Source organism: Takifugu rubripes, chromosome 19 (genome assembly GCF_901000725.2).
Source record: "Takifugu rubripes chromosome 19, fTakRub1.2, whole genome shotgun sequence".
Classification (NCBI taxonomy): domain Eukaryota; kingdom Metazoa; phylum Chordata; class Actinopteri; order Tetraodontiformes; family Tetraodontidae; genus Takifugu; species Takifugu rubripes.
Window position 1 is genome coordinate 8,896,291 of NC_042303.1, and position 14,186 is coordinate 8,910,476.

At 43.7% G+C, this 14,186-nt stretch overlaps 3 protein-coding genes across 4 annotated transcripts; all 3 read left to right on the forward strand.

Annotated features, from left to right (window-relative positions):
• Positions 1-1,340: 1,340 nt before the first annotated feature.
• On the forward strand, positions 1,341-8,294 carry LOC115247003 (protein bicaudal D homolog 2-like). The gene is made up of 7 exons (XM_029827364.1): positions 1,341-3,058; positions 3,735-3,887; positions 4,360-4,809; positions 4,936-5,937; positions 6,114-6,265; positions 6,587-6,818; positions 7,072-8,294. Exons 1-7 carry the CDS (start codon positions 2,414-2,416, stop codon positions 7,072-7,074), a joined length of 2,637 nt encoding a protein of 878 aa, XP_029683224.1. The 5' UTR covers positions 1,341-2,413; the 3' UTR covers positions 7,075-8,294.
• Positions 8,295-8,689: 395 nt separating this feature from the next.
• LOC105417826 (caspase recruitment domain-containing protein 19-like) lies at positions 8,690-10,710 on the forward strand. Of its 2 annotated transcripts, none has more exons than XM_011613859.2 (6): positions 8,690-8,755; positions 9,168-9,307; positions 9,421-9,577; positions 9,670-9,753; positions 9,869-9,934; positions 10,045-10,710. In XM_011613859.2, the coding sequence occupies exons 1-6, from the start codon at positions 8,749-8,751 to the stop codon at positions 10,152-10,154; spliced, it is 564 nt and encodes a 187-aa protein (XP_011612161.1). In that variant the 5' UTR covers positions 8,690-8,748; the 3' UTR covers positions 10,155-10,710. The 2 variants fall into 2 exon arrangements, with proteins under 2 accessions (XP_011612161.1, XP_011612162.1); XM_011613860.2 differs by having other exon boundaries at positions 9,700-9,753.
• Positions 10,711-11,943: 1,233 nt separating this feature from the next.
• On the forward strand, positions 11,944-13,279 carry LOC115247004 (uncharacterized). The gene is made up of 2 exons (XM_029827371.1): positions 11,944-11,997; positions 12,251-13,279. Exons 1-2 carry the CDS (start codon positions 11,977-11,979, stop codon positions 13,031-13,033), a joined length of 804 nt encoding a protein of 267 aa, XP_029683231.1. The 5' UTR covers positions 11,944-11,976; the 3' UTR covers positions 13,034-13,279.
• Positions 13,280-14,186: the final 907 nt, after the last annotated feature.

The following is a 14,186-nucleotide window of genomic DNA, read 5'->3' on the forward strand; positions in this document are numbered from 1 at the left end:
TGGGATTCGAACTCCTGTCTTTCCTTCTCTTCTTCCCCCTTTTTTCCCCTTCTTCCCCATCTTATACAGACGATTGTTCCCCAGCTTTTCGGCAGATAACAGAAGTGAAAGCGTGAAATAGAAGCTTCCCTGTTGTTATTTCCACTATTGAAGCAGGAACAATTATGTAATACACCCAGCGTGACGCATATGCTCAACTTTTGAAGCGTAATCAGACGCGCAGCTACTTAATGACAGGTTGTTTAAATGGAACGACTTTACCGCCACCTTGTGTCTAAACGACAATATTGCACATTGCGGGCTCTTAAAGGGACAGGGGGAAAAGGTAGTGTGTCGGCCAAATCTAACACAGTTTAGGTAGTCCATTAAAGTGGGTGTTATACATATAATACTGATAATTACAGCGCATTCTTAGGCGAAGTGCCCGCTGTTATCTGCTGTCCCGCACCATCTTTTGCCTCGTGTGTGCTCAGTTCTTGGTGCAGTTCTATACAAGCGCCCTTTGTTCTGCAGCTAATCACGCTGGCCGCACAAATACCTGAACGTGTTGTCCTTCAAAAACCCTTCATCACTATCATGTCAAGTGAATCAACAAGATTCGACAGGGGGGAATGTTCAGCACACTTTAATTTATCTAAAAAGTTGTGACGTCAAAATATTTCATTAGTGACACACACGTGTTATTGCTAAAAACCACATCCTATAGGATTATAAGTATTTTATCCACAGATGACAGATCTAAAATACAAAGCCACGTCACGAAAGAGAGATCCATCCAAAAGAAACACATCTGGACTCGTGACACCAGAAAATGAGAACCAGCGTATAGACCCTGACTGAAATGGTCCTGTTTTTGACCAGTCATCTCAGGCTGGGCTGCAACCATCCAGTCTTTTTATTCTTCCCACAGTTGCCTTGACGATCCTCCACTAAATTTGGCCTCATAAAAATGTGAAGCGGCCCATTATCTGGGAATCCTGAATTCTGACTTCCCTGTTACTCGTTTTATTGTTCCATTCTACTCACTATTAAAGTCATGTTATAAGACCCAAACCTCAAAACGTGAAGGGTGAAATTCTGACTAATTTAAGGTATATATAAAAAAGATTCAAACACCAAAATATAAATTGTAGCTCTCATGCATGACTTGAATGGCAGATAGAATGGAACAGGGGGTCCAACAATACATAAAGACCAATGCTGACTCATGTTGGTCACATCAGCACCAAGCTGAAGATATTCAGAAATGCCATCGTAGCTTGAATAAGGAGCTTCCAACAAAAGTGTAACAATTGTGACCAAATGGTCTCCTGTGCCCAACAGCTTCCACTATAATTTCCATGCAACAGGCCCGCGAGTTCGAAGAGATTCCAAATACTTTGTGATTTAAAACAGAGCTGCAAAACTCAAAGAATCTCCGGAAGAACGCATTCGAACAGACCCCCTCACATCCATCAATGAATCAAATATTAAAATGTAGCCGAGGAGGTTCAGGAGTCTGTGACATCGACGCCTTCAGCACGGCCTCTTCCTATTGCAGGTTCGGCGCGTCACGGCGAGGGCGGACGGGGATGAGCTCCCCATGAGGCTGAAGGATCCGCCTCGCAGCGTGCCGAGTCATCGGGCGCGTGTTGTTGCTAGGGGCGTGCACCACCAAATATCGCACTTCTTTCTTCAAACCTGGAAGACGGTGTGTTTGGAGACAGCTGCCCCGGCCGCCAGCCGAGATGCGCCCAGAGCCGCCTGCCTCCTGCCGCAGTGGGCATAAGCTGATGGACGCCTTATCCCGGGTTCACCACAGATGCAAGCAAGTGTAGGCGGCTTAAAGGAACGCCGCCGAACAGACACTTCTCGGAGCTTATTTCGATTTTTATTCCCACGGAATATCTGCAGTTTGTTGGCATCGATCGGAGTGTTTACAGAAAAAGCTGCGTGCGCTTTCGGTCAGCCCGTGATGCGTTTCAGGGGGGATTAATGCGCAGCACAGCCGACACATCCTGGCCTGTCCACAGAGGCCAGTGATTTAACTGCAGAACGCGCCAGGCGTTTACGTTTTTCAAGCTTATGCAACGTGTAGGACATTGTTTCCGTGAGCTCATAGGCTGGCCTGGCAATGACATCAGATTTAACTTGAACGGCAGTATTGCAGCACGGAGGATTGGGGCGTGATGAAGTGCCCGAGAGCCAAGCGCGCATCCTCCGAGCTGGACATTTTGTGGTGATGTTCGCTGTTCCGAACAGTCCCAGGCAAGTGAGGCCATTCATCTGGAGCTGGAGAACTGCGTCACTGGCCGTGCGTGTTGCAGGTAGGCAGCAAAGTCTCCCACCAGCAGCGGGAGAGCATCACCACCACCGACACCACCATCGTCATCGTCGCTACGCAATGTCGCCGGTGGATGCTTAAGGTACCGGGATGGATTCAGTGGACGATTCGAGGAAAGATCCACAGCTGGGATCCGCGTTTTCATCGGCGCCCAATTTAGACGCGGACATTAACGTCAACGAGCGCAGGTTTGTGTACGAGAACGGCACAGACCACAATGTCAACATCCAGAACGCAGCCCTGCGGGGGGCGAGTGACCCCAGCGCCTACCCGAACTATCACGGGCTCGTGCGCCAGAGGTTCATCCGGCGAAGTTTTGTGGACTCCGAGGAGCAGTCGGTGGAGATGCCGGAGTGTGTCACTAGCAGCCCGGTGCTCAACATCGATTTACGGACCATCGTCGACCGCAGCCGCACGCGGGTCCGACTCGGCCTGGGGGAGACCTCCAGCACGGAGAGCCAGGTGGGGCTGAAGGACAGCGCCACCGAGAGCCTGAGCGCCGACGAGGAGAAAGGGGATAGAAGAGAGCAGAAGGCAGAGGTCGTGTCCTCGGACGTCACAGGTAAAGCAGGAAGCGACGAAAACGAAGAGGAGCCAGGGATGAAGGCCGTGTCCACATCACCCGGGGGACGCTTCCTTAAGTTCGATATTGAACTGGGAAGGGGATCCTTCAAGACCGTCTATAAAGGCCTGGACACGGACACCTGGGTGGAAGTTGCTTGGTGCGAACTCCAGGTGGGTTCGAAATCACCCCAGCACGTCACATGACGTCACACACAATTGGTTGGCCACAATATGGTCCTCAAAACTATATAGTTTCAGGTGGAGACAGTGATCCTACCTCTCTGGTCATCACAAGTCACTAACCATAACAGAATCAGGCTTGTTCATTAGCCTCATTCCCCCTTGGGTTTCTCACACAGGACAGATTAAAACAGTTTATATATAAATTATGATGATATCAGAGTCCGCTCCAGTACGGGTGTGTGTGTCTGTGTGTGTGTGTGAGTGACATTTTAACATAGTGGCGACAAATGCATTATCATTGATTATTATTTGCAAATTTCTTTTATCCATATCATGTCGCCCGGCGGAGGCTGTGTGGGACAGTTTATGATGTCACACTCATGAAGATGATAATAAAAGGCAGAAAAGGGTGGGGTAAAGTTTGGCCCTCTCTCTACTCCTGCGGTGACAGAGCTTCACTCAGATGGTCCCTGTTCTTCTCACCCGGCATGTCTGCATCAAACACAGTGTGGTCACAATTAAAGTCACAGTAATCAGTTACGGTGGTGTTGTTCAGGCCTTTTGTTTTCTGCCCCTTTTCGCAGTTCGTGATCATGAGCTGGTCACAATTAGCAATCAGAGAAGTGTTTGTGATGCGTAACAACCAATCTCCCCACATGTTTAGAATTCAGAGCTGGCAGAGCTGCAGCGAGGTCAGCTGCGGGTTGACATCAGAGAGTACAAGGTGCGGGAAGCTCGTCTGCTGCAGGATTACAGCGAGCTGGAGGAGGAAAACATCTCCCTTCAGAAGCAAGTGTCTGTGCTGAGGCAGAACCAGGTGAGACCAGCAAGGTGGTACGTGTGGGTGTTGAATTACATACTTATTGTTATTTAAAGATTAAAGGAAGAGTTGATTATTCAATTTGAATTTTTAAATAAAAAAGACTTTGGCTTTCATTTAAAAGTGAAATTACTGACATCCTAGGGCGTTGGTACTTTTGCTTTGTTGGCAACTTGGCTGAGAAGTGGAGGGTTCTCGACTTGACCCCCAGTGCAGACAAAACATGGAAGGTGTTCTGGTAGTAGGGTAAGGTGCCAGAACACCTTCAGAGCACTGCCGAGGTACCCTTGAGCAAGGTACCGAGTCAACAAATGCTCATATAGGGCCCTGTGATGAACTGGCAACTCACCCGTGGGTGGACTCTGCCTTCACTTATTGTGTAACCTCCCTGTGACCCCGAAAGGGATAAAACGGTTAAGAGACGAGATTACTGACATCCTTTCTTTGGTATCTTTTCCTATCTGCTAAGGTGGAATTTGAAGGTCTCAAACACGAGATCCGCAGGCTGGAAGAGGACTCCCAGTGTCTCCACAGTCAGCTGGAGGAAGCCGTGCGCCTGAGGGAAATCAGTGAGCGACAGTTGACAGAGGCCTTGGAAACGATTAAAACGGAGCGTGAGCAGAAGGCCACCCTGCGAAAAGAGCTCTCCCACTACATGACAATCGGCGGATCGGTGTACAACGGCTCATTCAGCATCTCCATCGACAACCTGAAACTCCACGAGGATCCCTCCGCCGCCACCGAGCCCGACAACGACGATCTAATCCGAGGCTTTGAAAATGGCTTGCTGAAGGCGAGCGAAGACGACGATGACAACAAGAGATTGGAAGCTTTCAAGCCGGCTCCGAGCCTGGTGGACGACCTGCTGAGTGAGCTCAACATCTGCGAGATTCAGAAACTGAAACAGCCGCTTATGCAGGTACGAACACGAGATTGCCCACGTACATTTGTGAATTTATCAGTTGATGCTATAACAGCTTAAAAAGAAAAAAAATATTTTTGGAGAAGCAGTTGTGTTCACTGAAAATATGTTTGTCTTGTCAAGGTGGAGAGGGAGAAAGTAGTCCTTATCAACTCTCTCCAGGAGAGCCAGAAGCAGCTAGAACAGGCCTACGGGACAGTGTCTGAACAAAAGGAAACGGTCAACAGACTTACTGAGAATCTGAGTGCAATGAGGAAACTTCAGGCCAGTAAGGAGCGCCAGTCTGCCCTCGACAGCGAAAAAGACAGAGACAGCCACGACGACGGAGACTACTATGAGCTCGATATAAACGGGCCTGAGATTCTGCAGTGCAAGTACACGGTGGCCATGTCAGAAGCCGGAGAGCTGAGGCAGGAGCTGAAGACTCTGAAGGGAAAGTACGAGAAGTGTCGAAATCAGTATGAAGAGGAGCAGGCCCGACTGGAGGGTGACGTCCAGGAGTTGAGGTCAAAGTTGCAAACCGTGGAAAAGATCAGCCAGTTGGATAAAGCACAAATGGCTCGTCTGGAAAAAGAGCTCCGTCTGGTCAGCGAGGCTGCAGGAGAGTCGCTGGGCAGCCTTAACGTAGCCCAGGACGAGCTCATATCCTTCAGTGAAGAGTTAGCCAATCTGTACAACCACGTGTGTATGTGCAACAATGAGACCCCTAACCGCGTCATGTTGGACTACTACAAGCAGGGCAAAGCTATTATAAAGAAGGGGCAAGAAGGGAAAGAGCACCAGTCTTCCTTACTTCTCAGTAATGGGATGCTTGAGACCGAGGTTAAAAATTCCCAATCGGCCAACACCTCGACTACGCTGGCTCCTGCCCCGGAGCAACGGCCAGAGCCAATGAACATCTACAACCTTGTAGCTATCATCAGGGACCAAATTCGACACCTACAGCAGGCGGTGGACCGCACCACAGACCTTTCACGTCAGAGACTCGCCAATATGGAGCTGAGCTCTGTTGCAGACAAGGACAAAGAGGCTTGTATGGAAGAGATCCTCAAACTCAAGTCCCTGCTTAGCACCAAAAGGGAGCAGATCGCTACACTCAGAGCTGTGCTCAAAGCAAACAAGCAGGTCAGAAAACCGCTCTGTGCGTCTACATCAACACTGCGTGTATTTGATAATGTTCCACATGTGTGCTTTGGTTCAGAGAAGTGATGTTCATTGTACTCCAGAACAGGCTTGTCCAGAAATTTTCAGTATGATTTTTATCAGCACAAGAATTAATAATTATATCTGGTTTCCTTTAGACGGCTGAGGTTGCTCTGGCCAACCTGAAGAGTAAATATGACAGTGAAAAGGCCATGGTGATGGAGACGATGATGAAACTCCGTAATGAACTCAAGGCATTAAAAGAGGATGCTGCTACGTTATCTTCTCTTCGAGCTATGTTTGTGACAAGGTAAAATTATTTATAATCACTGGTTTGTTCCCACCATGACATCTGTTGGACTGGAACATGAACTTCCGAAAGTATAAATAATCGAAATATTGGTGTTTGTACTGAATGCATTTTGCCTCTGGAAAGCCACAAAGCATGCTGGGAAACTTCTGATGTAATAGTTGTGCGAGCCAGGCAAAGACATCCTCCCATCTGGAAAACGCAGTCTGGGAGAAGGAGAAAACGTGGAACAGCAGGAGCGTTTGCAGGCGAAACTGCGCCCCCTGCTGGAATGAATGTTGTCCTGTAACGGTTGACCTTTGCCTTCCCTCTCCGTCTCAGGTGTGACGAGTACGTGACACAGTTGGACGACATGCAGAGGCAGCTGGCTGTGGCAGAGGATGAAAAGAAAACCCTGAACTCTCTGTTGCGCATGGCCATCCAGCAGAAACTGGCCCTGACGCAGCGCCTGGAGGATTTGGAGTTTGACCACAAGCAGGCACGTCGCAGCAGCGCTGCAGCAGCGGGTGGAAAGGGCAAAACAAAGGGCAAAGGAGGCTTTTCTACCCATCATGTGAGTGAACCTGTCCATAGATCCCCAATTTCTGCAAAGCTTGGAATTTATTCCTTTTTTAAATTTCACTTTTTGTAGCCATTATAGCTCAAATGAAATGCAAAAGTTCAGCCTTTTTAAACTGTCATGGTGTGTTTTTCTTTTGGATTTTTTTCTTTTAATATGGTGAGACAATTTTTTTTTAAAATCTTGTCTTTTAATCTTGTCTTGTCTTTTAATCTTGTCTGTTTTTAATCTATTCTTGTCTTTTCAGTAAACTCATCTCGAGTGGTGTTCTGTAGGAGCTCCATCAGTGTGACTGTTATCCTCACCAATTCTCCACTCATCATGGTTGATACAACATTCTTGCAGACTCAAGAATTGCATCTAACAGTTTGTGCCAAGGACTTTTTTTTAAAGTGCTGGAATTATTCCTTTTAATTGTATTCTACTCATGTCTGCAGCTTGAAAGAAGACTCCAGCAGTCCAGTGCATTTCTTTAATGGCTCATCTTATGGGTCTATATTCTCATTGACCCAGGTTTAAGCACTAAAATGAGTATTTGCTGATGCCTGTTTTACCCTGACTGAGCACTTTTATCGTGTTTGCTCTTAGGTAAATTCTTTTATTTTTTATCTAAAACAGTACTAATTTTAGTATTATATCTTGTTTGTCCATGTTTATCTGACAGATTTATTGACATTCTACATGTTTTCATTTATTTATTTTTATTATAAAATCAGAGATTATGTGATCATTTAAAAAAACAAACAATGGTATGCTCAACCTAGGTCAACATAAAAAAGCTTCTATGCCTTGGTTTTATTTTTATTAATTTGGCCTTAGATCTAGAGGTGCCTTTCAGACAGCCAATAGAAGCAACAGATCTTCATCACAATTTCTGTTTGTTTTATTATCTTGACCCTGCAATTATGAAGCATCAATTTGAAGGTCTGAACTCGGATTCCTTTGTGAGCGCTTCTCATTTGTAGACATTGCAGTTGGAGATTTAAGGTATGCTTGTGATTACAGAAATGTATTAATACAAAACGTATTTAAAGATTTCTAAGTTAAGGTCAGATGTTAATAGTATTCATAAACTTTATTCTTGAAGAGTTTTCTTTTTAAATGTGCATTAATGTAATACCACTTTTTTTTATAAACTTAAAGTCCATTGTCTGCAAATAAGCCTGCCATGCTATTTTATGTTTTGGATGTTCATGTGCAATTTGCATGACAAGGGAAAGCAAACTGAAAACTGATTATCTCAAAGTAGGCAATATTGTTCTTACACAAAAAGTATTCTTGTCTCCATCCAGGCTATTGCATGTCTATTGTTGTCCTCATAATTTCACGAGGGAGTGTTTCTTGGAAGTGTCCAATTGGAATTAAAATATTGACAGACTTCTGGTAAAACACTAACAAAATCCATGACCGTTTCACTGTTTGCTAACAACTGTGGTGTGTTTGGGGGAAATAAATATGATTTTATCAGTACTGGGTTGGCTAATTTATTTTAGTGAAACAACAGCCAATGTTCTACATCTACAATGCATTATTTGTTTTTAATCTATGGATTTCACACATATGACAGTTAAATGGCCAACAGCTACATATTTTTGTATAAATTCCGTTGCGTATTGTTTAAGATTAAAATAATATGTTGTAGGAAGAACTTGTGAACAATAATATGCCATTTAAAAAATCTCAAAAGTAATTAAATGTGAGGTTTCACATTTATTTTTAAACGCTAATTTACTTTAAAATCTCTGTCACTTGGATAAACCCGTAAGACATTAGGGTAAAATGGGTTTAACAAGTCGCTACAATGGCGTCATTTCCGGTTTAAGGAAAGGTTTTTCCATTTTTTCCTCGACGTCGACGTAAACCCCGCCCCAATGTGAAGTGACGTAAAGGGGCGTGGCCAACAGAGGACAGAAGGGACTTCACAATGGGAGGTTCGTTACTTTTTTGTACTAGTTTAATCGCCCTTTCCCCTTACTTTTGTTTAGTTTTTAAACACAGATTTGTAAGTCACGGATCACTTAGATTTCCTCGGTTCTGTCAATGACTTTAAAAGTTATCGCAGTGTCAATAAAAGCGATAAGTCCTTCCTCTGCAAAGTTTTTGACAGTAGAAGGAACTATTTGATCAGCAGCTTAAATAAAGTTGACTTTTCTTGCGAGCACATCGCTGCACTTGATAATCTTGACAGACCTCAGCTCAGGCACGTCTGTTAAAATTCCTCTGCTGTTGACATGCAACAAAATCTAAAAGGGTCCTCATGTTCAATTAAATAATCTAAAATCAGACTGGTTGGTGTACCAGCCTTGCCGAAGCAAGCTATTTGTATAATGTGTCTCTGTTTAGACGATTTTCGTGAACAGCTGATAGAAGATAGCGCCTTCCTCAAAGCTGACTGGAGGCTGGACACGGAGCTGGTAGACAAGCTCATCCTGCAGCTGAACAGAATCTACCCACAGATCCTTACAGACAAGGAGGCCACCAAAGTAAGTCTTCAAGACAGAACACCCCAAACCAAAATTATAGTTCCCCCAAAACTTTCCCCAAACATCTGCTTTTTAACATTAAACATATTTGCATATCTGCTGTTAACGTTCAGTTTCGAAACTTGGATGTACCCACAAGTGTTCGGATGGGAGAGCTTCTTACACATCTGCAAGGCAAAGGAGAAGAGGCCTGCAGGGAGTTTTACAGAGCTCTGCATTTGCATGTTGAGGAAGTTTACTACAGCCTGCCCACAAGGCTCCGTCTCAGAGGTTTGTCCACCTGAACTGTTTCAATTATGCCTATTTTGATATAGTAGCATTCATCACATGCTCAATAATCCATGATGAAATCCAAATCCCAGGTGTTTCTGTCCTCTCTCCAAATGGCTTAGATCCACTTAAGTATCAGCAAGACTGCCCTCAGAGACATGTCCTGAATGATAGAGGTGAGAAAAACCTCCTTGAGTGCAGTATAACATGCCTTTTTGGAGTTCAAAACATCAATCTGACAGCATCTGTAATAAGCTCATTACCTTTTAAAATGATATTACCTCTTCCCAGGTCCTGTCTTCTTCATGAGCTGCTTCAGCATTGCAGTGGGAATGGCCTTACTCTATTACTACAGCGGTACTGTAGCTTTTCAGTTGTGGCATGTAACCTGTTGTGTAATACTACACCCATGCATAGATGTATGTGCTTTTTAAACAAGGTGTTTATAAGGTGTGTTCTTTCTGCAGAGGACAAGTTGACAGGAGGGAGCCGGGCACTTGGAATAGCTGCTCTTGGTTTGAAAAGAAAAGCAGAGGAGGTCCTCATATGGTACACAGAAGAGAGCCTCATGAAGTAAGGGGGAACGCATTCCCATCAGCAGCTTAAGCTCCTGTGTTTGTGAATGCCACTTGTGTCAAAACACAGCACAATGTATAATTTCAAGGGTTGAATTCTAACTTTTAAACTGTATATAGGTATTTAATGTTTATCTATAATAACAGAGATTCACAGCTTGATTAGCACCTTGCCTGTTCTTCAAATGCTCCTTTTTGTATTTAAATAAACTCAAAGCAGTTAAACGCACTAATGGGTTTTAAGAGGTGAAACACATCCAAACTACCTTTGCTATGTTTGTGTAAAATATTTTTAAGCCAGGTAAAATCACTGATTGCAAATAAGGCATATTAAAATGCAACACTTTGACATTTGTATGTATATTCTTTGTTATCATCATCCAAAAGCCACTGATTCTTATCTGCATTTAGAAATTGCAATTATGTCTGCGTGCATAAAGTGAGGCATAAGATTGCATGATGCCATAATCAAGAAGGAAGTAAAACACATCTGAAGCGATAATAGTGATACATTTTTGTACATGATAATATATAAACCTATATATAAACTTTTCATAACATAAAAATTTGTCTTTTTTTCCAAAAAACAATTAAAAGCCCGACTCCAACAGAGGATATGTTCCTATGAGACACAAGTCTCTATTCGACATTAATGCCCTCTTGTGGTCAAAATCAACCATGACAAGGAAATGATCCTTGTGGCGTTTATAATTGGTATTTTATTTTTACGACTACATTTATAGACAATCCGTTGAACACATTCAAATAGAAGAAATAACCGAAAAAACATATCTTTCAATCGCGTAAACAGATATAACGTTTCCTTCGGTTTAAACATTAACGTCGCGCTTTAGAGGCGCGGTGCATGATGGGTACAGTAATAACAGACTGACAAACGTTTAAATAAAGCCCAATATTGATTAAAATGGCAGGAAAGTGTGATCATAATATGATTTAATTGGTTTCCGAAGGACCATAGAACCTTAAAATTTAGAGCAAAAATGTTGCAAAAAAAGTAGCACCGTTAGTGAGAATCATTGTAGCATGTTAACCTATAAATTATTATTTAAAAGTCTGCCCGCTGTTTATTCCGGACATCTACGTGGATTTTGACAAGGTACGTGCGCAAATTGCGGTCTGTTATTCGTTACGTTTTTTTTTTCATTTCACATAAAATATCACCGTAAATGCTTAATGCGATATGTCCAAGTCATGTCAGGCATTTGTACCGCTAATGTAACTTGATCATCGGGAGTTTTGCAATAAAGTTTGTGCAGTTGCTGCCGGAGCTTTAGCTGGTTGTATTTTTTTTCTGCCGATGAAATTGCTTGTTTTCTTTGGCAGTTGTACGCTGGACTGCGTCGTTTCTGATTACTTGTTATAACATTATGTTATGTTATGACAGACCAAAGAAATGGCATGACCTTTACACTCAGGTGAAACGACCAACCTAAAACGACTTACATTAATCATTTCAGATAGCAGACTACATTTTTCCCTCAGGTATAGACAGAAAGGATATAATCTATCTAGATTTATAACTATTAGCAGGATAAAAATACCTCTGAAGAACTTAACACGGTGAACTGTTACATTCAGCAGGGTGTTTACACATTTATTAGTCAGCTATTATGTTATGTGAAACAAGAGTAAGTTTTTTTGTTGTTACAGATAGAAAAGTGCCCTCTGCAGCTGAGTTATGTTATGTTATAACATGACAGAAAATGTCTACCAAAAAAACCTCCAGCCGTGCCTCCTCCACCTCCAGCTGGGCCTCCTCTTCAGTCATCTACAGTTTTGCTTCAGCCCCAGCTTCCTTCTTCCATGTCCTCTTCACAACAGGATGTAAGTGATAAATAAATAAATTCTCAGTCGATCTATAGATCACCTTCCACCTTCCCCAACTATTCTATCCTGCCGGCTCCCCGGTGAATCCTGTCTGCTGTCTATTCCTGATAATAAAGCTGTGTTCCGTCGAACTCTCGTGTCACATTTGGGTTCTCGTCGGGTCCCTGACATCTGTCTGTCTGCAAGAATTTAAGTAGTGACAAGGAAATTGTGATGCCACAGAAGCTAAATATCAGTTTTTATTTTCCAGGCTGGAGACAACCGCAGCATTCCTGGAACGGACCGTGTAGATGAACTGGCTGAATACTTGGTGGAGCTACGAGAGCAGACGGGATTGACCCTGAACAATCAACAAGTTAGCACCATTCTGGGTTTGTGGCAGAGTCTTGACAAATTTGACAAAGACAGGATTGTGTATGCTGCAAGACATCAGGACCGGTGGCTAACTGGGCACTTCAGGTCTCCTAAAAAGAAGGCTGTGTTCACTCCTGGGGTGGAAAGTACAAAACGGTGTGTTCTTGGCTCAAGTGGTTCACCAGCTCAGTGGCCAAACTGCTGTCGCCTGATTGAGACCATCTTCGTGAGGCTGTGCAACATTCACACGAGCCCCAAAGAAAGAGGACAACACAGCGTATCTCGATGGTCTCTAATTTTACAGGATTACAAAAAGATCCGGCAGCTGGTTCTGTGCAATGGGACACTAATGCAGCAGACAACCCTTCAACGTGTTGTAGTGAACCAGACCACCCTCATGCAGTGGAATAACCAACGGCTGAAGGGTCAGGAGGCGTCTGTTCTTTTGCAAGGTGTGCAACGGCCAGCTGACCCACTGCCCTTTGCAAAAACAAAACCCATCTCTCTGCCACAGTACCAACACCAGCCCCCAGTTACCAGCTGCACACATACCATATGCCAGCAAATACAGCTGGACAGGCAAAACCTAGGTTACGGCAAATTGATCCTGCAGTTGCCTCCAGTGGACCATCAGCCACCCTCTTCAGTACAAAGGAAAAATATACTGTCCAAAGACTGAGGCTCTCACCAAAGAACAGTGGCTGAAGCAGATGAGACAGTAATGCAGTATTGTTACTTTTAATATGCTTATCCCTGTGGCCTGTTCTGCCCTTTGAGTTCCACTGCAAGTTTTACATCTTATTTCATAGTTGTATCAAGGTTTCATTTGTTTCTTTGACAATTTCAGCTTTATAAATGCTTAAATGTGAATGTCATTTTGATCACAATTGTACATACATATTCTCTTTGTTATAAATTAAAAGTTTTACAAACCATTCCTACAAAAATAATTCTATCATTTTTGGGTCGGGTGGGATTCGAACTCCTGTCTTTCCTTCTCTTCTTCCCCCTTTTTTCCCCTTCTTCCCCATCTTATACAGACGATTGTTCCCCAGCTTTTTAGCAGATAACAGAAGTGAAAGCGTGAAATAGAAGCTTCCCTGTTGTTATTTCCACTATTGAAGCAGGAACAATTATGTAATACACCCAGCGTGACGCATATGCTCAACTTTTGAAGCGTAATCAGACGCGCAGCTACTTAATGACAGGTTGTTTAAATGGAACGACTTTACCGCCACCTTGTGTCTAAACGACAATATTGCACATTGCGGGCTCTTAAAGGGACAGGGGGAAAAGGTAGTGTGTCGGCCAAATCTAACACAGTTTAGGTAGTCCATTAAAGTGGGTGTTATACATATAATACTGATAATTACAGCGCATTCTTAGGCGAAGTGCCCGCTGTTATCTGCTGTCCCGCACCATCTTTTGCCTCGCGTGTGCTCAGTTCTTGGTGCAGTTCTATACAAGCGCCCTTTGTTCTGCAGCTAATCACGCTGGCCGCACAAATACCTGAACGTGTTGTCCTTCAAAAACCCTTCATCACTATCATGTCAAGTGCATCAACAAGATTCGACAGGGGGGAATGTTCAGCACACTTTAATTTATCTAAAAAGTTGTGACGTCAAAATATTTCATTAGTGACACACACGTGTTATTGCTAAAAACCACATCCTATAGGATTATAAGTATTTTATCCACAGATGACAGATCTAAAATACAAAGCCACGTCACGAAAGAGAGATCCATCCAAAAGAAACACATCTGGACTCGTGACACCAGAAAATGAGAACCAGCGTATAGACCCTGACTGAAATGGTCCTGTTTTTGACCAG

What these genes read in the sequence shown, in the direction of transcription:
- LOC115247003 (XM_029827364.1), top strand. Translation starts at nt 2,414, where the DNA reads ATGGATTCAGTGGACGATTCGAGGAAAGATCCACAGCTGGGATCCGCG. An exon ending in CTGTGCTGAGGCAGAACCAG is followed by an intron (nt 3,888 to 4,359) that starts GTGAGACCAGCA and finishes CTATCTGCTAAG; the next exon opens with GTGGAATTTGAAGGTCTCAA. An exon ending in TGCTCAAAGCAAACAAGCAG is followed by an intron (nt 5,938 to 6,113) that starts GTCAGAAAACCG and finishes GGTTTCCTTTAG; the next exon opens with ACGGCTGAGGTTGCTCTGGC.
- LOC105417826 (XM_011613859.2), top strand. An exon ending in ACATGTCCTGAATGATAGAG is followed by an intron (nt 9,754 to 9,868) that starts GTGAGAAAAACC and finishes ACCTCTTCCCAG; the next exon opens with GTCCTGTCTTCTTCATGAGC. An exon ending in CTTACTCTATTACTACAGCG is followed by an intron (nt 9,935 to 10,044) that starts GTACTGTAGCTT and finishes TTCTTTCTGCAG; the next exon opens with AGGACAAGTTGACAGGAGGG.
- LOC115247004 (XM_029827371.1), top strand. Translation starts at nt 11,977, where the DNA reads ATGTCCTCTTCACAACAGGAT. An exon ending in TGTCCTCTTCACAACAGGAT is followed by an intron (nt 11,998 to 12,250) that starts GTAAGTGATAAA and finishes TTTATTTTCCAG; the next exon opens with GCTGGAGACAACCGCAGCAT.